The 24,971-nt window shown below is 40.2% G+C and overlaps 1 protein-coding gene across 1 annotated transcript; it reads left to right on the top strand.

Annotated features, from left to right (window-relative positions):
• Nucleotides 1-302: 302 nt before the first annotated feature.
• DLX3 (distal-less homeobox 3) lies at nt 303-15,465 on the top strand. Its single transcript, XM_063425535.1, has 3 exons — nt 303-718; nt 7,657-7,847; nt 14,781-15,465. The coding sequence occupies exons 1-3, from the start codon at nt 385-387 to the stop codon at nt 15,078-15,080; spliced, it is 825 nt and encodes a 274-aa protein (XP_063281605.1). The 5' UTR covers nt 303-384; the 3' UTR covers nt 15,081-15,465.
• Nucleotides 15,466-24,971: the final 9,506 nt, after the last annotated feature.

Raw genomic sequence — 24,971 nt, 5'->3', positions numbered from 1 at the left:
TGTAATCTAAATATATTATTAATATTATGCTTCTATCTATACTACAAAACTTATTTTATGATGTTTGTTACTGTGTGCATCTGTGTTTGTGTGTATATATCTATGCTGAGTGTTTGTGTGTGTGTGTTTTTTTTTCTTTTTTTGTACTGACAAGAAGCTGAGCCATAAATACAAAGCTGGTGAAGAAATCTGTTTTGCCTCCAAGGCTTTCCTTCTGGAGCCAATAGGAATGTTAGATCCTCCCTACTCTACCCTATAATTATGGTGTAGAACTGGTCTGTGGAGCTCTGGTTTGGCTTCATTGTACTGGGATAAGTGGAAAGGGGCTCAGCAGGGATGTGCATCTGAGTATTTTCTTGGGAGTTCTCCTCTGCTCTACCGAACATGAGTGGGACTTATGAAAAGAAAATGGCTATTTTGACTGACCTGTCAACCTCCTTAAGTTGCAATGCTATCACCAAGGACTCACCGACCCTACCAGAGTCATCAGCAACCGATATGGGCTACTATAGTGGTCAAATGACTGCCGCCCAACATGACTACTTCCAGAGCCAAAGCTATTCCCAGTCGTTTAGTCCTTATGGCTACCACCATCATCCCCAATTTAATCTCAGCGGGCTAGTAGGGGCCGAAGGCTTCTTACCAAAGGATGATTATCCGTACGGAGCTGCATACCGATCGTATGGACATTACAGAGAACCTCCGGCCCAGGAGACAGGTATGAGAACAATGACATCTTATGAAGGTCTAAAATGCTTTATACAGTTTATTTATAATAAGCAGGTAAAACAGCCAGCAGGGAAACAAATACGAATTGATGGATGAAGTAAAAAACTAATATTTGTTAGAAGTAAAATAAAAACAACCAGAGGCAAAAAGAAGGGAGAGGAGAGAACGAAAATATGGTGCGAAGCGGGAAGAAAGGTGTAAAAAAAAAATAATAAATAGAATAGAATAAGTTTGAAAACTATGTAAAAGAGGAGGGGAAGTTAAAACATCAAAAGAGTGCTATTGAAGTTAGTGAAGGGGAACAAGGATGGATGAAGGGGAGGGAGGGTAAGATATATATTTTAGATGTTATGAGAGAGGACGGATGTAAGAAAAGAAAAATTATTGAAAAAAAAGATGAAAGAGGGTCTTTTGGTCGGTCCATGTTTGCATAGATTAATCAACGTGTCAAAAAGGTCTAAACTGTAAACTGTAAAAATACAATTCAATCAAAATTTTAAACTACAAAGCTGTCTTGGGTAGTTTTTCCGGTTCGGGCACTTTGGCCTCAAATTTACAAATCAATTGTCTAACCTTCTCAGCTCCAAATTTAATGAATACATGCATAATCTATTGACTCCTTTGCACTTGTTACTTGATTTAATTGTCTCGCTGAGCATACAATAAGCAGACTGTTTTTACAGAAAACAGAAACACATACCACTTGAGATTTAGACACAGACTGAATGTATGTATATATATATATATATATATATATATATATTTATATATAATCTTTTAAAATGTATTTATTTATTTTTTATTTTTTTTATTGCCAAATCTTTTTTTTATTTTTGAACATGAGTCATGCAAATTATTGGGGAACAAAACATGCACATCTAATCGATTCCTAGATCTGTTTTTATCCTGGATTAAATTGACAATTCTCTTATAGATATTACTTATTATTAGTGATCACTTATATAGCACCAACAGATTTCGTAACCTATAACGGAGCAAATAAAGCCCGATTTGAGTGACACATGTCTTGAGTTTGGTCCAAACGTCCGGCTGTGAGCAGGAGGGCCCATTGGTAGTCACCCAGGCTGCAGACTGTACGGACGGGGGTCTCAAAACCCAAGTGTTGATCCACTAAACAGTTATTTGCTTAACACATGTACTACCAAGGCCTCGGGTTAATCAGATTTCAAAACGTTAGAAAACTTTTCTAAATGACTTATCTCCAGAAGACATCATTAAAGTCTATGGGATATTTTTGTTAATAAATCATTTGAAAGTGTTTTTACTTAGAGTGTTGAATCATATGGAAAGTTTATTAAATCAAGCTCCAAGGACCATTTATGTCAAACTAATCCAGTTAGAATAATCTCCCCATCTCTTTTAGTTTTTTTTTTTTATAAATGTTGCTCTTTAGTCTTAACTGTTTACAGTGTCTGTATCTTGAAACCAGATGTAGTTTAAATTAGGCAGGCAGCGACTTCTGAAAGTTGGAGATTTACACTGACTTGATATGAACAATCATGTTTTTTTTTGTTTGTTTTTTTAAGCGTGGACACTGGATTGGTCACAAGGGGACAACACATTTAGCATCTTTTTAATGCAGCCTTAGCAAAAACCATCTTTAAAAAACACTGGCGTACGTGATCATCATCACTCAGTTTGAATTAAACTTCGAACAACAAAACAAAACAAAAAACAAAAACAATAAATGAGTTAAAAAAGTTAAAGTTTTTGAAAACCACAGAGGTGAGCAAAGCAATACTTTTGAACCTATAGAACTGAAGTAACTCCATCATTGCGTCAGTTTTTTTTTTTTATTGTTCTATTAGGAATGATTTATGCACGAAGGGGTTAACAGCAGAGTTACTGACTGTCAGTTTATGCAGCCAGACAGCGAAGTTATACCTTCCCTCTGATCTATGATGACAGTGTCTCTTGCTGTCTCTTCTTTAATCCCAAATTCTATGTTTACCTGTCTGCCTAGATCTAGTCATTGTCTATCTCTGCCCATAACCAGACTGTCTGTCTCTGCCTGTAAACCAATGTCTGTCTCTGCCTAAATCTAGGCTGTCACACTGTCTGTGTGTAAATCCCTGTGCTCTCTGTCTTGCTGTCTCTGTCAGTGTCCAGACTGTCGGACTCTTGTATGTGTTTGTCGTGTTTATGTATAATTCCTGTCTGATGGTCTTTCTCTGTATAGAGATTGCCTGCCTGTCTCTGCTAACGTCAAGCTTTTTTGACTGTCTTGGCCTACTCTGAAGAAGACTGTTGATTCCTCTCCTGTCTGTGCCAATATCAAGTATATTGCCTTTCAATCATATTGCTGCAGTATCCTGTGGCCCATTCGACCAGGCAATATCTGCATTAATTTACATATTTTCTATCTATATATATTCTGCCTTTCTGAATTTGCAACCAGACACTCTATCTGCCTGTTTTCACAGTTGGTCATTTCTAAGACAGTCCCACTCACTTTATGTTCGGGTATTGCCTTTGAAATATACTGACAATTTGTTGTCTGTTCTGTTTGTATCCAGGATGTGTATCTAGTTTTATATATGTTGGATGTTGTCTGTGCTTGGTTTCAGGTTTGTTGTTTTTTTCTGAGCTTATTGTATATATGCTGTCTGTCTGTGTTCTGATTGTGTCAGTTTGTGTCCAGGATGTGTTTCTAGCTGTATATATGATGAATATTGTCTGTGCTTAGTTTCAGGTGTGTTGGTTATTTCTGAGTTTATTGTATATATGCTGTCTGTCTGTCTTCTGATTGTGTCAGTTTGTGTCCAGGATGTGTTTCTAGCTGTATATATGATGAATATTGTTTGTGCTTAGTTTCAGGTTTGTTGGTTATTTCTGAGTTTATTGTATATATGCTGTCTGTCTGTGTTCTGATTGTGTCAGTTTGTGTCCAGGATGTGTTTCTAGCTGTATATATGATGAATATTGTTTGTGCTTAGTTTCAGGTTTGTTGGTTATTTCTGAGTTTATTTTATATATGCTGTCTGTCTCTGTTCTGATTGTGTCAGTTTGTGTCCAGGATGTGTATCTAGTTTTATATATGGTGCCTGCTTTCTGTGCTTAGTTTCAGGTTTTGTTGGTTATTTCTGAGTTTATTGTGTTTGTGTTGTCTGTCAGTGTTCTGATTGTGTCAGTTTGTGTCCAGGATGTGTATCTAGTTTTATATATGGTGCCTGTTTTCTGTGCTTAGTTTCAGGTTTTGTTGGTTATTTCTGAGTTTATTGTGTTTGTGTTGTCTATCAGTGTTCTGATTGTGTCAGTTTGTATCCAGGATGTGTATCTATCTAGCTGAATATATGATGGCTGTTGTCTGTGCTTAGTTTCCGGTTTGTGAACTATTTCTGAGTGTATTGTATTGATGTTGTCTCTCAGGTGCTGTGTATAACAATGTCTTTATATTGTCGATTGTATCAAAGCATTGTTTCACTTTATGTCTTTCGCTTAGTTTTTTCAATGATCTGACAGTTTATATAGCAGACTAGACTCTATCCGATTGATGTATGATTGTCTATACCCCAGACTTTATTCAAGTGCCATGTGACTGTCGGTCTCGATTCCAGGTATTATGTGACTGCTCCATGACTGTGTGTGTATGGGTCAAGCCTTGTCTGTGCTTTGCAACTGACTGTCCACGAATCAGGCTATATCTCTGTGGTTTGGGTCGGTCTGCCTATATCCCAAACATTTTTATTGTCTGTCTTAGTCTTGGTCTTATCGTTCTGCTCTGCAGTGTATCCCTATATCCTGTTACTTGTTTCTAGTTAGTTACATTTGATTACCTATATACTTAATCATGTATGGCTAACTACCAAATGAGGAAATAAGGGAAATTGGTTATCATTATTATACGGCAATTTCACATTTTACACCAACCGGGGAAAATACTCCGGTTTTGATACATTTCCTGCTTAGCTATTTAGTCTAGAATGTACAATTACCTAGTCAGTTCTTCACTATTCCTGATTTAGTGGAACTCACCCCACCTCCCCCAATTCTCCCCCAGACTGTTTCCCTATATACCCTCAAATAATCTTTCTGCTCTATGATTGTCTAATAAAGCCCACATTTGCTTGCCCATTGTCTGTCTGTAGGCCATACTTGATCCTACTGTCTTACTGGTCTGTGATTGTCCATCTCTATACAAGATCTGATTTATGTGTTTTCTAACTTTCTGCCTATACCTAAGCTAATCGTCTTGCTCATTGGCTGTCAGACTTAACCCAATGCCCAGTTTGTCTCCCCCATTGTCTGTTTGTCTGTAGGTCACACTTTGTGTGCCTGTTGTGTTTTAGCCTATGTTCGATAGTCATCTGTGTATATGCTTATAGCCAAGGCAATATTTGTCTAACAGAAACCCAAACCTGTTATCCCCTACAGTGGCTCTTCCGTCTTTTATACCCATAAGCCTTTAAGTATCTTCTGTCTAACTTTATTAGTGTAGACCATGCCATTTCTTCTCTACCCAAGTTTCCCTATCTACAAGTAGACTAGCTATGTTTTTTTTTGTTTTATAAAATCTTAGAAAATTGGTTTAGCCATAAAATAAATATGTACATCAATATCCTTGCGCGTGAGAAGCAATGTCTCTCTATACCCAAGAACGATTTTGCCTGACTCATACTTGTGTCTTCCTATGTGACCAGGTCATATGTGTCTATAGTTCATACTCTGTATTTATAACCTTTATTTACCTTCAGCGTAGTGGCTTTCCTATATTAAACTCTGCCTATATTACAGGTCAAGTAAGTTTACAATCCACACTATATCCATTACCTATATTTGCTGTGGCCTGGCCACCAGGACCTCGCTGTCATTCTGACATTAAACTCTGTCTATAACTTAGTTTTGACCAGTGAATCTTTTTTTTTATTTACTAGCCAATTCTAGTTTCTTGCTTCTTTCTTTCACAATAACTCGATAATTTTTAACAATAACTCCATTAATGTCATATTACCTAGATTCACTTGACCAAAGTCTAAACCCGACACGATTTCTGTTGTCCTCTGGTATGTTTGTAATTCCCACTATGTCATTTAAGCTCTCCATTAATTATTAGGTCTGTCCTGTCCTTGAACTCTTGGTATATTTAGGGGATTCAGCTGATTGTGTTATGAGGTAAACAGTTTTATAATACAATAAGTCAAATGGAGTATTCATGTAGGCACCTCCTTATAAAGCTATTGTGACGTAGGTTTTGCTCAGGGATCTCAAGTTGTCCAACCCGGATTAGTCAAATACTTTAAGGGCCTATCTGATGTTTTTAAGAGATCAGTAGTAAATGGAAGGGTAAGGCGTACTCCAATTTCTAAGGTTTTATCTAAACGTACCATATGCATTTTAAAGGACTCGTAAGGTCACAGAGTAACCTAAATGGATTAAGCCTTCTTTCTAAATTGCCCCAGAGTAACGAAAGAATATTAACGTAGAGAGCCTGAGGGAGGGGTTTGTATAAAGGAAATTTAGGAACTCATTGATACTAGAATGGGTGAAGGTAGATGGGGATTTGGCAAATGAACCAGGAACACTTAATTTAGAATGATAAAAAAAGCGACGGACGCTTTTGGTATGAAAAGGTAGCAAGACAACAGGACATTTGAGAAGTTGAACAAATTAGAAGCCTTATAAGGTACTATAAAATTTAAATTATAAAACATACAATTGTTGCTTAAATTGCTCTGAATTAGCACTCAAGGGAATGAAATTGCTAAAAAAAAAAAAAAAAAGATGGATGCTCTCCGCATCTATATATAATATTATAATATATAAATATATGTAAACACTTTGAACACAGTTTGATCATAATAACCAAACACAGATAAGGTTTGCTTCAATTTGGCGGTTTTGGCTTAACATTTAATGTTCTCTTTGAAATATTGGCAATTCGCATTTTATCGAATAACCCTGCTTATGTCTAAATTACACATTTTGATTAGTGAGGAGTCCAAGTCATATAGATTCTTACCCCACTCACGTGACAATTGTCCTCATTGATCATTGTACAAACTGTTCCAGAAGCAAAAAAAAAAAAACAGAGTTCAATGACATTTTTAAAAGAATTACAACTGGGATGTTAAACGCAATACACCTATATTTATATCTATGCCTTCCAGTGTAAACAATAAAGAATTTCAAAATAATGCTTACCACGTGCCAAGTGACACACAATATAAATAATTAGTTTTGTATGTTATTTGGGGAAGACTTCAGATTTTGTCCTTATGTGACCTTTTTGGACTTAGTGAGATACCTCGGAACAATTGCTTGATATCAGCTAATTGAATGTTGCCTTAGCTTTATATTTTACATACCGTATATTAAAAGATAGATTATTAACAGCCCCAAAATAAAATGTAAAAAATAACACAATGTATCTCAGATGTTAAAAAACACAAACAAGTCAGATAAGCAGATGAATCCCAGGTTTGATACTTTATTACTACTTAGAATCTAATTACAGTTAAGTTGAGTTGAACTGATCACATTTAATTGAACCTCAAAAGCTTGGGGTACAAGAACATTTAAGAGACCAAGTTTAGGATACAGGAGCAACATACCAAAGACAAGGAAGGAAATTAGAAAAAAAATTGCGAGGCTGGCCTTGTAGAGCGAGTTTTTATGTGAAGGTTTGTTAAAGATTGAAACGAAGCTAAGAGTGGGTAAGAAAATATGATTGAAAGAAGGCGTACAATTGTTTAATTTTGGGGAGAAATAAAAGAGCTTTGAATATTTGCAATGGGTTGATCAATAAATATAATATCAAACATTTAGATGTCAACCATAGCAGCCAAGCATGCTACGACACAGGGAAGATGCAACTCAACATCTATAAAACTGATGAGGATTATGAAGAGATGAATAGATATTGATTTCAGTACTTTAATAACACCAATGCTATCCATTGTTTTTTAGTATCAGTAAAAGAAGAGCCAGAAACAGAGATCCGAATGGTCAACGGAAAACCTAAGAAGGTCCGGAAACCCAGAACTATCTACTCCAGCTATCAGCTAGCGGCTCTGCAGAGGCGGTTTCAGAAGGCCCAGTATTTGGCTTTGCCAGAGAGAGCAGAATTGGCTGCCCAACTGGGGCTTACACAGACACAGGTACGGCAACAGAACAATAACTGAATCTGTGCAATTGTATTTAACTATATAGATGCATAAAAGCTAATATGGAAAGCTGACTGACCCACAAAAAGGTCCAGCAATTTGGAGATTGAGTTAAATCTAAAAGGAAACCTATCATACCAGCCTGGGTTGTGGTTGTGTAATAAGGGGAGCAGACTGGGTTTACAATAAAACGGTAAGAAATATTATATCCAGACGTGGACAGAGATGTAATAAAATAGCAAAGAATAAAACCCAGATGGTAAGAAACAAAAAAAGCTAGAGATATCAGTGAAATAACGGTGTGAGCAAAGATATAATATATTGTCTAAATTACAAGAGAGTGGGAGAGATTAAATAATGGATATATACCCAAGAACGAGAAATGCACAAAATAACACATTGATGAATGAGAAATTATGTTTTTAACTATAAAAATAAGAAAGTGAAGTGAGAAGAATGTAATAAAATGGAAAGGTATACATATCAATTATTGGGAGAATCGCAGTAATGTGGATATATGGATTAATATATAGAGGGATGCTGGACGCGAAGCCGAGCGGGCGCAGGTCAGAGCTGCTCCCGCTCTAAACGCCAATTCTGTCTGATAAAAAGCCTTAAATCGACTCCAAAACTCGTCAAATGGGCCACCGACAAAGAGCTGCTGACAAGGGCTACGAGTTGGTGCCAAATATCAGGCACCGACTACAGAACACCCAGCAACGCAACCTGAGGCCTACAAGCATGGCAGGCGTGGAGGAGGCGGCCGCTCCCCCGCCGCCAACGCCGGCTTACAGGAAGAGACTGGGCCCACGTTCCCCCCCCTATGGACCGGCGGGGGTTATCCCGGTCCCAGCTACCCATCACCTGCTGCCAAACGACAACGGGGCAACCCGAAAACGACTGACACCTTGTGCAGCTGGGGACAAGATGGCGGACCCCACACGGACCCCCATCACACGGGAGCTACTGGAGCCGCTAGAGGTCCGCCTTGACAGGCTACTCACAGCCTTCTGGAAGAGGCTCGAGAGCGGTCCGCGAACCGCGAAACTGCCACCTGACCCACCTCACCCTCCCCGCCAAGCACCAAGCTCGATCAGCCGGCAGGCTCATGAGACACACTCCGACGAGAGGCGGAGGAGACGGGTGAAACCCAGAGCACGCGGACCACACAAGCAAGGGAACAGGGGACTAGACGCAATCTTCGCCCGTTTCTGGGCACAACTGGAGGCTCGAAACAAGGCAGCAACCCGAAGCAGAGTGAAGGGACGGAGGAAGAGCGGCGAGGAGGTTCGTGCGCCACCCTCGGGCACAAACACCCAACAAGCGGCAACACACCCAGTATTGAGCCCACCTGGGCCGAGAGCCGCCGGGGTTAATCCCCCTACGCATCACCCACGGAGGCGGAAGACTCGCCGCAAGCAGCGACCCACCAAGCGTCATTGCCGTATCCCGCCAGAGACGGACCTGGCCTCAACTGTGAGTACCCAGGCCCGTGGGACACTGATGCAGGCCCTCCCCACAGCCCAGGGCTGGAGGGTTGTCACATTTAACCCCCTCCGGGAACTGTCCTCCGGATATGTCAGCGAGCCCCACTTTTGTCCTGCACCTGCCTCCAGCTACTCACCGGCTGGTCCCAGCAGCCTCCCTTTGCGGGGCATCGGATGAGGAGGACTATTGTGGACTCATGCCAGCCACCCAGGGAGACGTGTCCTTGGTGCACAGTGCTGGATACTCCACCAGAGGGTGCTTTTTACGTGTGCTGGGCTGTCTTGCACCCCTCTTTTTGGCCATACTACTTAAAGCGTGTTTGGCTCCCTAGATGATACTCGGTACTGGTGGTTACACTGTATTTGTCCTACCTGTTGCAGTCAGCTAGCCTAACAAAGTTATTTAAATTTGTATATCTTGTATTCTATGAAACACTTGTTTAATTTTCACCCGTCAAAGCCACATAATCAGATACCCTAGCCTGCATCTTATGTTTTCCTCTTTGTCCCTCTTCTGATTATATATCCTACATAAGAATAGGAAAGCATTAGACATACCTTAACAACTATACTTATTGTGCTGTTCCTTGCATGAACTCAGAATAGTTGACCAAGCACGTTATAATTCCTAAAACTCATTCCATGCTGTTTTCTAGACAACAATATTGTTTAATAAGAGAGTCTAGCATGTTTTCACTACCAATTAGCCTCAGGCTTTACTTACTTTCATAGCTTTAACAACATGTCTACGACCATGCAAAGCTTAGCCACTAATGATTCCAGACATATGCTGTTTAAAGCGACTTATGTTAAAGCGACTATTGTTAAAGCGACTATTGTTAAAGCGACTAATGTTAACTTGGACATAGGATATGTCATTTTTACTAACCCTTATTTGCTACGGTTTTGCATAAATTCACACTCATACTTTACTTTAAAAAAAAAAAAAGAGGCAATGCTAATTTGGAAATGTGACACAATACTGTTGTATTTATCCGAAGCTGTAACCTACTAGAACATTATCCTTGTTTTCTCTTCTGTAACCTATCCCATATGCCTTCAATAAAAAACAGATTGACAAAAAAAAAAATATATAGAGGGATGTTTAAATCTTGCCAACAGTCATGGAGATATGGAAATTCAATGTTACATAACTGTTGAGATACCTGAAGTGTATTGCACATATCAGACTTATATTGCATCAAAAAGTAATTTTCCTCCTTTACCTTGATACAATGCCATCCTCTAACCCCTCCCTATAACTTATCCTGTAACCCCAGATAACCTTACTTATAAAAACCCATAGGGAACGAAAATAAGAGAACCTTCTCTATCAGTCCTCTCTCCCCTGCACTGTCTCCCAAGCTGTAAAAAAATAACATTTCTGAGCTGCAGTTTCCCCACTTGCCCACCTTATTGGCATTGAAGAGATGCTTCATTCCTGGTGGTCTACTGTCTCTGGCAGTACAGACCTCTAATTTGCTCCTTCAATGCCCGCAAGCTGGCACAGAATGCCAGGAAACATCCTAATGTCTTGGAAGTTGGCACTCAATCTCCTTAGATGACAACAGAATGGTATCGGGACTGTGGCCTGGAGGCCTATGTTGGCAGAAACTCATATACCTGTCGTTTGTCTACTTTACTATTGTGGGTGGATTTCAGAAGATCTTCTGACCTCCCTAAACTACCCCTGTTCCAAAAGCTCACCAATTAAAGCTCACAAATTAAAGAACTCCATTCTTTTTTTTTTTTTCCCAATTCTCATTTCTTTACTTACATTACATATGAAACACTTACAAACAAAAATAATAGTTTATAAATGTAATATCTAATAACATTTATATTTTAAGAGAGATAGCAATATCTCAGAAGATAAGATGGACTTACTTTTTACTTTTTATTCATATACCGGACGTGTTGCCAAAATTCCCTTACACATTTACCCACGTTAATGTCTCCAAACCAAAGAGAAATACTACGAAGGAGAATCTTTTGTTAGTTCCGATAAAAAGAAGCATGTGCTTTGGTCAAGTTGAATGTATCAATTAATATTAAGGCCTATAAAACCTGGAGCCCTCTGACGTAGTGCTGACGTAAGCATGTTACGGCTTCATGGTTAATTTAATTCTTATATTTCTAATTTGAGGTTTAGCATCCTCAAGTAGTCCTTTTTATATAACAGCGATGCCCAAAAGGGTAGATCTCCAGATGTTTTCAAACTGCAGCTCCTATGATGCTGTGCCCTAAAGCATTATACGAAAACACAACTTTTGAGTTCTCCATAACTAAGGCGATATGTTTAATGGGAATACAAAAAATCTAAATATCATAAAACAGGTTCTAGAATCATCAGAATTCATAGAACACTATACTTGTAGAAATTTGAAATAATATATTATGACAATAAGTGCAGACAGAAAATGTACCATAATTGATTACAGTCAATAATCTTCTATTGGGTTCAATCAAACATCACACAATAAACAAACAAATGAAAAGGAACCACAGGATTAAATCATGTCAAATGTTCAGTGTTTGGCAATACTTGTGGTTAAATGAAGTCAGTGACTTTTCAAAGTTGTCTGTGGATCATCATTTTTTTTGGATTCATATTGGCCAGTAAAGAAAATAAAACAAACTCCTGGTTAGTGGAATTAGTTTTTTTTCTAAAATATATCAACACATTTCGGTAAAAGGATTTTCCCGAAATGGTTGCAAGAGATTGGTCTTTGTTTTAACCATCACAGTGCATGGGTAAACCTGTTGCTTTGCAAAGCTCTCAAAAGGTTAAACTTAAATATAATATAGATGCCACTACCCACGCTGTGAGGAAGTAAAAAAAACTTAAAAAGAAAGATTTTGGAGAGTAAGCAAAATAATGTTTATATATTATGTTACTGACATTATGTGACCTCTTTTAAAGAAGTTTAATATCAAATTATTTAAGCTGAAAATGTGCATTTAGTTTGTCACTGATTTCCAAGTGCATTCTGGGATTCAGATGGTCTTATTACCGAACTTAATAGTTCTCATTGTATCTAACTTGGAAGGATCAAAGGCCGTGAGGTCTATGAGATACTGCAGTTGTAGTCCATGCCACTGAGCTGTCTCACCAGCATTTTTTGCATTCCCATTAGTTGATATGGGTTGTAAATGCAAAAAATAAATTGCCTGTTTTGTAATTGCAAAGCAAAGAAGGGACCTGCAATATCCGAATTTGTTTTATTCGACTAGGCACAGTCTTGAAAGTCAGTCCAATCCAGACAAAAATTTTTTTACAATATTGATCATTAATCAAAGTATTGAGTTTAAAAAAAAAAAAAAAAAAAAAAAAAATATATATATATATATATATATATATATATATATATATATATATATATATATGTGAAATCTATGTTTATAGAAATTTAATTTAATTTTATCATATAAATCCTTACTATAAAAATTTAAATATGATAATATGGAAGGAGATTTTTTTATTTTATTTATAGAGTCATTTTTTTTTGTAAGATTTAATTTTTTTTATATTCATTTAGTGAGGTTGATATTGGTGCCAAAAAAATAAATAAATTGTCTTCATTTAAAAAGGAGTTTGGATGTTGAAGTCAGTCCTTTAACTAATCGTCTGGTCTTTCCATGCTCGGTGTGTGCTCTGTAAAACCCAGCTGATCTGGGTGGGATGTCAGGGTGGGGTATTTATGGTAAGGGAGGGGGTATCCTGAGGCTTCCTCTTACCCATTTACAAAACATCATGTTGCTGTGAAACTGGGTTTGGTTCATTTGGAGAAGAGCTTGGGATGACTCACAGGGCGGGGAATATTTAGGAGAGAGGTGTAGAGTGAGTGTGGGGGGAGGAATAGTTTACAGAGAAAGCAAAACTCTTCCCATAAACACAACACTGAAACCAAATGGGGTTGTCTAATGGCCGTGACTTATTTAATAGGTCACAATCTCCTTGAAGGAAAGGGTACTTATATATCAATGACACGCTCAGGGGGACCGAATTCGTTATACCTAAATTGTTCTAATTACGGTAAACCTGTTTAAGAGCCAATCCCTCTAACAACTGGAGTTCTGAAAGATTCCAGCAATAAGCAGTCGCTTCCTTTCAGATCTGGGTCGACTAATGTGGACACTTTGGGTAATTGGTCTTAGGGATCCGTACTATGAACGTCAGTCAATATTAAAGGCAAACTGAAATGACAATTGTATATTAAAGGATACAGTCATTTCATTGATACAAGTTCCAACATGTTTAAAGGATCAGCACTTATTAGCACCAGAAGGTCCTAATATGAGATATCTTTGAGTGGGTCATTCTGTGCTGGAACCGAAAGGAACTAGTGGCTCCGACATGTGTTGTGGGACATGCCTTCTTATAGACTAAGTAACATTATACCTAGAGTTCTATTTTCATCATATATGCACGTGTAGGAAAGGAATTCTCAATGAGCAACTCAAAGGGGCTCTAAGCAACATACGGTAACTACTATAGGTGTTGTGGTTACGTTGCCTAGCAACTCTGGACTCTCTGAACTCTGAACGATAAGTAGCTTGGGGTTCTAAGTCAATCATTCCCATGCAGGATAGATAAATTAAAACTTATAACATGGAAATGTTATAAATGTGGATAAAGAGGGGCGGTACCCGGGTGCTGGGAGTGAGAAACTGATTCTAAATGGTTTGGCATTAAAAAAAAAGGGATCTTTGTTCGTAGACTCCAGACAACAGAGTTGAAATAGTTCAGCGTTTAATAATGCTCTAGTGGATATATTGCTTAGTGTGCCTTTAAGTACACTCCCTCAAAAAAAAAATTTAAAAAAATCCTGCGGCACATAACCCACCCACGGATCATGAGAGTGATGAAAAACATCTCTATGCCATTTCTATTAGGAAATTTGAAAACACACGCATAAGCCCACTTTTCACATATTCATTATTTTATTTTTGTCGGTCTTTTATCACCCCCTGTAAACTGTTTGTATCTCTTTATAACAAGGAGTAATACACCGTTACTGCTTCTTTTTCAGTGGCAGTATTTATTTCAATACCACACACACATATACAGATATAAACCCAGTGTCGCTGTCTACTTCTATATGTGTTTACATAAATATCCTTAACATGTCGAGATTAGTAAAATGATTAACGGGTTTATACGTTCTACAATTTTATCACACTTTCTGGTAATTAAATTAAAATGATTCTCTGTGAGATCTAGAATGGTTTGAACAAAGATAAAAGTGTATAAGTGTGTTCTTCGTATTTAATGATCAACTTAATTATTTTCAGTGATATATAATTAGTTCAGGGCCCAACTGTTGTCCAACTTTGTCATTTGTAGCCCCAAGTCATATCACATGGTTTGTTTCAGGTACTCATCTTAATTTTTTATGAGCTGTTTAATAATGTCACTTAATTTCTTCTCATCAATCAGGTGAAGATCTGGTTCCAGAACCGGAGATCAAAGTTCAAGAAACTTTACAAGAACGGAGAGGGACCTGGTTTGGAACACAGTCCAAATAACAGCGACTCAATGGCATGCAATTCCCCTTCATCCCCCTCAATGTGGGAGAATAGCAGAAGCCGAACCCCTCAGCAGCAAAATCTTCCTCACTGCTCTTCCCCCAGTTATATGGAGAACTATAATCCATGGTTCACACAACAGAACCAACCTGGATCTCACCTTCAGCCTTCCGAACCCTTGCATCCGCCACCACCCAACCCAGTGTACTAACTAAGACTTTGGGGAAACTCAAATGAGAACTGTCTTGAAAGGGTCACTTCACTATTTATAAAGGGTCTCTACGGACTGAATTAATGTCGTTTAAATATCTATAAATGCCTAGGATCCACTGCAAAGCAATAATATGACTCTTGAGATGTTGGGTTTTAAGTGGACAACTGACATGGAAGCACACAATTTGACATATGAGACATCTTATTTGTCCACCATAAATTAAAGTAAATGGTGCATGTTCATTTGGAAAACATTAAATTATATTGGTGGACAGTTGACAAGACATTTGCAAGGCCAACTCCACAACCCGTTCTCCTTTGATGGTAGAATACTACGGACAATGAAAACCATATTTGATCTATTTGATTGCTAATAAAAATAACAGATAACTTAAAGTTTGTTTATCAAGGCAATACACGGGCAAATGTGGGGCATCTTTGTTATCAACATATACCACCAGATATTTTTCTGGGAGTGTCTTATCTATAGTTAAATCTATTTATATAGATAGGTAACTAAATATGTGGAGTAGTGATGTCCCGAACAGTTCGCCGGGAACCGTTCGCCGGCGAACATAGCGTGTTCGCGGTCGCGAACATGTGCGATGTTCGGTCCGCCCCTATTCGTCATGGAGGTGGGAGTGTCTGGGAGGGAGGGTCTGCTGTTGATTGGCTGGAATGTGTCTGCTGACTGTGAGGTATAGGGTCAAAGTTTACTCAATGATGACAAATAGGGGGCGGACCGAACATTGCGGTGTGTTCGCAACCGCGAACACGCTATGTTCGCCGGCGAACGGTTCCCAGCGAACTGTTCGGGACATCACTAATGTGGAGTCTTACATTCGACCCACAATTGTTCTTTATATTGATAAACAGCCAGGATTGTGTGCAATCATGTTTGTGCCTTCATAACTATTTTTTCATACCCAAACTGTATATAATGTTCCACTCAAGAGGTATGAGTTAATATTGCCCATTTAAGCACAGCCTTTTGAAATTGACTCTGTTTTTACAAAAATTGTCTTTTAGCTATAAAAAGTATCCCTTGGAAACATAAATTGGGAACTCACCAATAGTAGTCGGACTGTTTCCTCCCGTCTATTCTCTCAGCTTATTCCCAAGGCTATGCCTACCTTTGATGCAGCTGATGTTATATTTGAAGATGGCATGGGATCTCTTTATTGAAGAATTGAAGGGGTTGTGATGTTTCGGGGTAGGAAATGAATCAGCTCTTCAATTTAAGTTTATAATGGAGAGAGTTTGTGCAAGAAGTTTTAACTTATTTTTGTAATTTTTTTTGTTATGTTTGCATTGGGGTCGAGAAATGAAAAACGTTTGAAGGGGAGGGTGTGAAGGATGTCGGTGTGAATGCCAAATAAAATGACTTTTATTGGATAAACCAGTAGATGAGAAAAGTGTTTAATAGTTGATTCTCTGATATAAAATGACTGCATATACACCGTGCCATAATTCATTTCTTTGTGTGCCGCTCAGAAACACATATATAATCTATTTATGGAGAGTTTTGTGACATGAGACATGTTCCTCTTTCAATGTATATATGTACAAGGTTATTCAGTACACTAAAGTGAGAAATATAGGGATTTTAAATTGAATTTAAAATCTAAGGGGAAAATAGCCAAAATTGAAAAATTCTCGAAGACATGTACGGTTCCAGCTCAGCTACTTTGGCCTTAAGTTTTTAATTCTCTTTAAATTCCTGATGATTTTCACTTTAACGAGCAACCCTGATTGCGTACACACACACACACACACACTCTCTCTCTCTCTCTCTCTCTCTTTCTGGTATCAATTACACACTAAGCAATGCAGATGTCGTTTTCCTTTACTATATTCTATATGTGGTTGCATGTAATTGAATGTGTTCTATATTCAGCTGTGAGTAGGTACAAGTGACATGCGACCGGTAGGGGAGGGATCCCGAGTGACACACACAGTATATTAAAGTTAGGTGTGGATATTACAAGACACCTGGATAACAAGATACCCTTTAAACCATCCTCCTCCCTCTTCTGTTGTCTATAAATCTTTACTCACATCCCTTTTACAGTCCTGTCAATCAAAACTGGCCAAAATGCTAAGTGTGGTTCTTTGAGCAAAGAAAAAAAAAAACATTTAGAACAAATCACTAGAAAGAGACTCTCAAACAACAGTGCGTCGGACCGCTCTAGCCAATCAGCGGCGTCCGTTCCATCGGCAATCTGGGTTTCCTGTAACTCAGATTCAGAAGCCGGATGCCGTATGGGGGACCTGGAGATTGGCGCTGGAGGCAACCTTTGGGGTTAAACCATTCGAGTATCCCTTAACCTAAGAGTGTGCTCCTGGCGGCCTCCTGGCACCATAACAACTTCATTTATATGAAGTTGTTATGGTGAGCAGTGTGTCACTTTGAGTGATTTAACAGATCTTCAAAATTCAGGTATGTAGAATGAATTGGCTTCTTTTTACGTTTACTATCTGCTTTTACATATGTAATTACATGTTTATTCACTAAAGTAAGAATTGTCGGGACTTCACCGTCAATTTCACGCTTCAGGCTAAAATAGCTGAATTGGAAGCATAATGGACTTGGAGAATTGTTTCCAGTTTGGCTACTTTGTGAATCTAAAGTTCACTTTGAATGCCCTTATAATTCCTGAAAATTCGCAATTTAATTTAAATTGGTGAGAATAGCCCTGTAAGTGGTATAACAAAAGGGTAACACAGTGGCAATCTCCAAAAGTCTCAAAGAAGCGAAGAACCCAACATTTAGTGCCTTGGGTATAGCCGCACTCAATGGCCGGATTCCCAGTAGCAAGAAAAGGGATCTGCAACAAGTAACTGGATCATGCCCTAAAGTCATGTGACCTCGGAAGATTTGTAATTGTAATTAAAACACTTAAAGGGATTCTGTAAGCTCTCACACCACTCAATCTCAATTAGGTGGTCTGGGTAACGTGTCTCTCTAGATTTAACCCTGCAACTGAATCATCATCAGAAATGGCAATGTTTACAATGCAGGGTTTAAATGCCTATAGTCAGTAGTGGGATTCAAACATTTTAGTAACCAGTTCTGAAAAGACATTTCCGACTCCACGCAGGGCAGGCGAAGACATTTTGCTGCCTGGGTACAAGACTCAAATGCTGCCTCCCACACAGTCATTCATGTGCACACAAGCACATCTACGCAGTCACACGTAGGCACATTCACACACATTGATTAACACACACACCTACTAATGCACACTCAGACATACTCACATACACTTACCGACACACTCACAGATACACACACTCACAGACATACACACTCGAATACACACACACTCACACACTGTAGCGGTACTTACCCTTTCCAGGTGCCGGCCGGGGTTCTCTGTTCAAGCCGCGCGCGGCTCTGCTGCTGCACGAGCCGCGCGCGGCTCATCCGACGGCTGGAACTGGAAGGCGGTCACGTGTCCCGCCTGACTCTAAGAGCGCGCCGCGAGTCTCGGGCGCGCTCTTAAAGGGACAGTGGGAGCCTAAATTGGAAAAGGCCTCCCATTGGTCCCTGTCATGCCACACTCCCCATACAATTACCTTTTGGGGGCGTGGATATGACAGGGACCAATCAAAATAGATGTTTAGTTATATATACTTACCTTTTCCCTTAGTTCCTTGCCCTATCGTGGTTTCTGTTGCAGTTCCCTTTAGCGCTTGTTGTGTTCAGTTGTGTTCCTTCGTATTTGACCTTGGCTTTGTATTCTGACTTCGTTTACTCTTTATCCTTATCTGTTCTGTTTGCCGGCTTGCTGTTTACTGTGTACCAGACCCCGGCTAGTCCTAGTTTACGCTGTCTCTTTGTGCCCTTGACCTTGGATCGTTCCTGACTCTGTACTTCTCCTATATACGTCGAGTCCGGCCACTCTAAGGACCGGTAGACGTATCTCCCCTCTGTATTGTCTTCTGTTTAGCTGGATCCTGCGTGTTGAGGTATATTCTCGTTACATTACGATAGGGACATGGACCCCGCAAATTTAGCTCAGCAGATGGCGTCCCATGAGGCTAGATTTGTAGAGCAGGATAACCGTATGGATCAGATAGCCCAGGCTCTCCAGACGCTCTTGTCTAGAACCATTCCAGCAACCACACCTAACCCTATCTACTTTGTCTAATACTTTGGCCCATTTAACACCTCCTCCTAGGTATGGAGGGGACTCTAAGACATGCAGAGGTTTCATTAATCAAATAGAATTCCACTTTGAGATGTATCCACGTTCCTTTCCCACAGAGAGGTCTAAGGTTGGGTTCCTTATGCACCAACTTACCGATAAAGCACTTGAGTGGGCAAATCCTATTTGGGAAGCTAATGGACCTATGGTGCATGATTTCAACAGTTTTCTTACGGCTTTTTGTAGAACTTTTGACACAACGAAAAGGTCAAAAAATGCCGCAAGAGCATTAATGAGAATTAAACAGGGTTCTAGGTCTGTGGCTGACTATGCTATTCAGTTTCGTACCATTGCTTCACAGGTAGATTGGACCAACAACGGGTTAACTACTGCCTTCATGGAAGGTTTATCAGACACTACATTGGATGAGGTAGCAGCTAAGGAGCTTCCTATTGCATTAGAGGACCTTATTGACTACCTCATTGATATAGATAATAGGATTCGTGACAGGCTCTATACTAAGAACAGGAATAGACGTTTTGTTACACCTATTAACCCCAGAGTTGATAAACCGGAGAGTGTTAAAATATCTGAAGAGGAACCCATGCAATTAGGGGTTGCCAAACTCTCTGATACTGAAAAATTACAAAGGAGAAGGGACGGACTCTGCCTATACTGTGGTAGGAGAGACCATATGGTAAAGGAATGTCCTTTGCTTCCGGAAAACTCTTGCACCTAAGACCTTATAGGGGACTGGCCTTGGGTGTGATATCTAAGTCTCCTAAATTGCCTCCTAACCGTTTGCTTCTCCCTGTTTCTTTACATATGGGAGAGAGGTGTATAGCTGAGCCCATATACGCTCTGTTTGACTCCGGGCAGCTGAAAATTTTATAGACTCTGCTTTTGTTAAGAAAAACAACATTCCCATCAGAGAGAAGGAGATACCCTTGGCCGTTGAGGCCATAGATGGTAGACCATTAAGTTCTCCAGTTGGTACTCATGAAACTGTACCGTTACACATGTATACAGGGGTTTTACACTTTGAAACCATTCGGTTCCATGTCATCACCTCTCCCTCTTCACACCTAGTGTTAGGGTACCCATGGTTACGTGCTCACAATCCCATTTTCTCTTGGGAGTCAGGGCAAATAAAATCATGGAGCGAAGCCTGCCACGAGTCTTGTACTATTGAAGTCACACCTTTGAATTCCATTAATGTTCCTACCACTCCTCCTTTGTCTACGGCTATACCCCCTCAGTACTTATCTCTCAAGACTGTCTTCGATAAAAGGGAGGCTGACAAATTACCGCCTCACAGACCCTACGATTGTGCTATCGATTTATTGCCTGGCACTATACCTCCAAAGGGCAGGGTGTACCCTTTATCGGTTCAAGAAAACCGTGTCATGGAGGAATACATTAAAGAATCATTAGACAAGGGATTTATTAGGAGATCCTCTTCTCCGGCTGGAGCGGGGTTCTTCTTTGTATCGAAGAAAGAAGGTGATTTAAGACCGTGTATCGATTATAGAGGTCTAAATAAAATCACCATCAAAAATGCATACCCTATACCGTTAATCACGGAATTGTTTGACAGGCTCAAACATGCTACTGTATTCACCAAATTGGATCTTAGAGGTGCATACAATTTAATATGTATTAAGAAAGACCACGAATGGAAGACGGCATTCAACACTAGATCAGGCCATTACGAGTATACTGTTATGCCATTTGGTCTATGTAATGCCCCAGCAGTATTTCAAGAATTTATTAATGACGTCTTAAGAGACTTTATTCACACATTTGTAATTGTGTACTTGGATGACATATTAATATATTCTACAGATTTACACACTCATCACAGACATGTTACAACAGTTCTGAAGACCCTTCTTGCTAATGGTCTTTATTGTAAACTGGAAAAATGTCTATTTGACCAATCCGAAGTCCAGTTTTTGGGGTATTTGATTTCTGCTAAAGGTTTTCGTATGGATCCCCAGAAGCTTTCTGCTGTCATAGAATGGCCTCTACCACAGGGTCTGAAAGCCATTCAGCGTTTTCTTGGTTTCTCTAATTATTATAGACGTTTTATTAAAGGTTTTTCGTCTATTGTAGCACCTATTACCCGTATGACAAAAAAGGATGGCAATACTCGTGTCTGGTCTTCCGAGGCACTTCAGGCTTTTGAATTTCTTAAAACTACGTTTGCCTCTGCACCTTTCTTACAGCATCCGGCCCCTTCACTGCCCTATATTCTTGAAGTTGATGTTTCCGATATCGGGGTAGGTGCTGTCTTATCCCAAAGAGAGTCGCCTGAAAAGCCATTGCATCCTTGTGGCTTCTTTTCCAAACAAATGTCCAAAGCGGAAAAAAATTATGATCTGGGTAATCGCGAACTCCTTGCTATTATTTTAGCAGTTAAAGAAGTGGGACATTTGCTAGAAGGAACCAAGGATCCTATCCTCATATTTACCTATCCTACCTTAGTGAGGCTAAAAGATTGTCTTCTAGGCAGGCTAGGTGGTCACTGTTTTTGTCCCATTTCAATTATATTATCACCTATAGGCCAGGTGATCGCAACACTAAAGCGGACGCTCTGTCCAGACAGTTCGAAACTACTGACAAACAGGAGATTGATGTTACTCCCGTCATTCCCCCAGACAGGATAATAGCTAGCTATTTTGCTATTTTTGTCTATTTCCTCGTCCCTCTTGCAGGCCATACAAGCGAAACAAAGCATGGCTCCTAGCGAAAGGCCTACTGATAAACTATTCGTTGATGTTCCCGAGAGACGGGATATTCTGTCGTTATATCATGACACTAAGACTGCTGGACATCCTGGTATTTCCAAAACGGTGTCAGCTATTTCTCGGTATTTCTGGTGGGATTCCTTACGCAAGGATGTCACCGACTATATAGGTGCCTGTACTACTTGTGCCTGTATGAAATCTTCTCGTAGGGTTCCTTGTGGGCTGTTGCATCCGTTACCCTTCCCGAGAGGCCTTGGTCTAACCTGTCCATGGATTTTATTGTTGAATTACCCCCTTCGAATGGTAACACTGTTATCCTAGTGATAGTTGATCGGTTTTCCAAGATGGTCCACTTTGTGTCTCTTCGCAAGCTGCCCACGTCTAGGGAACTGGCACTTATCTTCGCTAGAGAGGTGTTTCGGTTGCATGGCATTCCTATATCTATTGTGTCTGATAGGGGTAGCCAATTTATTTCCAGGTTTTGGAAAGCCTTTTGTTCGGAAATCGGTATTACTCTCTCATTTTCTTCCGCATACCACCCCCAATCTAATGGAGCTGCTGAACGTGCCAATCAATCTCTGGAAAATACCTGAGTTGTTTCGTATCCCACCATCAGAATAATTGGTCTGACCTTCTTCCTTGGGCTGAGTTTGCTCGGAATAACGCTACTCATGATTCCTGAAGTCCTTTTTACGTTGTCTATGGCCAGCATCCCGTTGTTCTTCCGGCTGCTTTCTCCTCACAGGGAATGCCAGTTCTGGATGAGCATTTAGCTGGTTTGCGTAATACTTGGGAGCAGGTTCAGCGTTCTTTGGTGGATTCCGCTGCTCGCCAGAAGGTGCAGGCTGACAAGCATCGCAGGGCGGCTCCTTCTTATGTCGTGGGGGACAGGGTTTTGCTTTCCACGGAAATATTCGCCTCCGGGTGCCTTCGATGAAATTGGCTCCCCGCTTTATTGGTCCTTATCGTATTTTACATAAGGTTAATCCTGTCTCGTATGCCTTGGGTCTTCCTAAGAATCTGCGTATTCCTAATGTCTTTCATACTTCTTTGTTGAAGCCTTACGTACGCAACCACTATACACGGCATACTCCTCCTCCCCCTCCTGTCTCTGTGGAGGGTAATGAGGAGTTTGAAGTTTCTGCCGTTCTTGACTCTAGTTTCCTTAGGGGTCGACTTCAATACCTGGTGCATTGGAAGGGCTATGGGCCTGAGGAGCACAGTTGGATTTCCGCTGATGCTGTTCACGCTCCTCGCCTGGTGCGTTCCTTCCATCCGACGGCTGGAACTGGAAGGCGGGCAGTGACCGAGAGAAGCGGTCACGTGTCCCGCCTGACTCTAAGAGCGCACCGCGAGTCTCGGGCGCGCTCTTAACCCCTTAAGGACCAAACTTCTGGAATAAAAGGGAATCATGACGTGTCAGACACGTCATGTGTCCTTAAGGGGTTAAAGGGACAGTGGGAGCCTAAATTGGGAAAGGCCTCCCATTGGTCCCTGTCATGCCACACTCCCCATACAATTACCTTTTGGGGGCGTGGATATGACAAGGACCAATCAAAATAGATGTTTAGTTATATATACTTACCTTTTTCCCTTAGTTCCTTGCCCTATCGTGGTTTCTGTTGTAGTTCCCTTTAGCGCTTGTTGTGTTCAGTTGTGTTCCTTCGTATTTGACCTTGGCTTTGTATTCTGACTTTGTTTACTCTTTATCCTTATCTGTTCTGTTTGCCGGCTTGCTGTTTACTGTGTACCAGACCCCGGCTAGTCCTAGTTTACGCTGTCTCTTTGTGCCCTTGACCTCGGATCGTTCCTGACTCTGTACTTCTCCTATATACGTCGAGTCCAGCCAGTCTAAGGACCGGTAGACGTATCTCCCCTCTGTGTTGTCTTCTGTTTAGCTGGATCCTGCATGTTGGGGTATATTCTCGTTACACAGACACACACAAACTCACATATATACATATAATATAGCATGCCAATGAGCAGTAAATACATAAACATGTTATATCTTGCCAATGAAAAGTCAATATATAAACTTGGCATATCATGCCAATAAGCAGTAAATTCAAAAACTTGATATATGTCAATGAGCAGTTAATGCATAAATCTTGTATATCATGTCAGAAAACTTAGTATATCATGCCAAAGAACAGTAAATGTATAAACTGTGTGGGATGGTGATAGTGTGTTTGTGGAAGGCTGACAGTGTGTGTGTGTGGGGATAGTGGCAGTGTGTGGGATGATTGTGTGTAGGGGTGATAGTGTGTGGGATGGTGATAGTGTGTTTGTGGAAGGTTGACAGTGTGTGTGTGGGGGGATAGTGGCAGTGTGTGTGTTGATTGTGTGTGGGGGTCATACTGTGTGTAGGGTGACAGTGTGTGGGAGGGTGATAGTGGGTTGGGATGACAGTGTGGTGGGGCTGACAGTGTGTGGGGATGGTGACAGTGTATATGAGAGGTAACAGTGTGTGGGGGGTGATAGTGTGTGGGAGAGTGATAGTGTGTGGGCGTTACAGAGTGTGGTGGGTTGACAGTGTGGGGAGTAATTCAAGTGGTGCCCCCTAATGAGTGGTAAAGCCAATTTCAGTGAACTTGTTACATTTTAGAGACAAGTTTGCATAAACCAGTGTGAACTGGCTGAATCCCACCACTGCCTCTAGTGATTGTCACTCTGAGACACTTCCACAAAACAGCAATCATCTGACATTATGCGTTTTGCCACTTTTGCGCACTAGTCTTGCTGTGCTTTCGTATTGAAAGGCATCAGATTGTCTGAGATCATTAATCTCGGTGATCTTGACCGAGGAGGCATGCCAACAGGACACAGACCAGCGCAGAGAGGGCTGCAGGGTAAGTAAAACTCCATTTTGAGCCCTCACACAGCGGGTGGGGATGGAATTAGTGCAATTATATAAAAGCGATAGCGTTAGGGATACATGCTTGTATTCCTAACGCTGTAGTGTCCCTTTAAGACTCTTTAACATTATTA

Source organism: Pelobates fuscus, chromosome 6, assembly GCF_036172605.1.
Source record: "Pelobates fuscus isolate aPelFus1 chromosome 6, aPelFus1.pri, whole genome shotgun sequence".
Taxonomy (NCBI): domain Eukaryota; kingdom Metazoa; phylum Chordata; class Amphibia; order Anura; family Pelobatidae; genus Pelobates; species Pelobates fuscus.
This window is presented reverse-complemented; position numbering and strand designations above follow the sequence as displayed.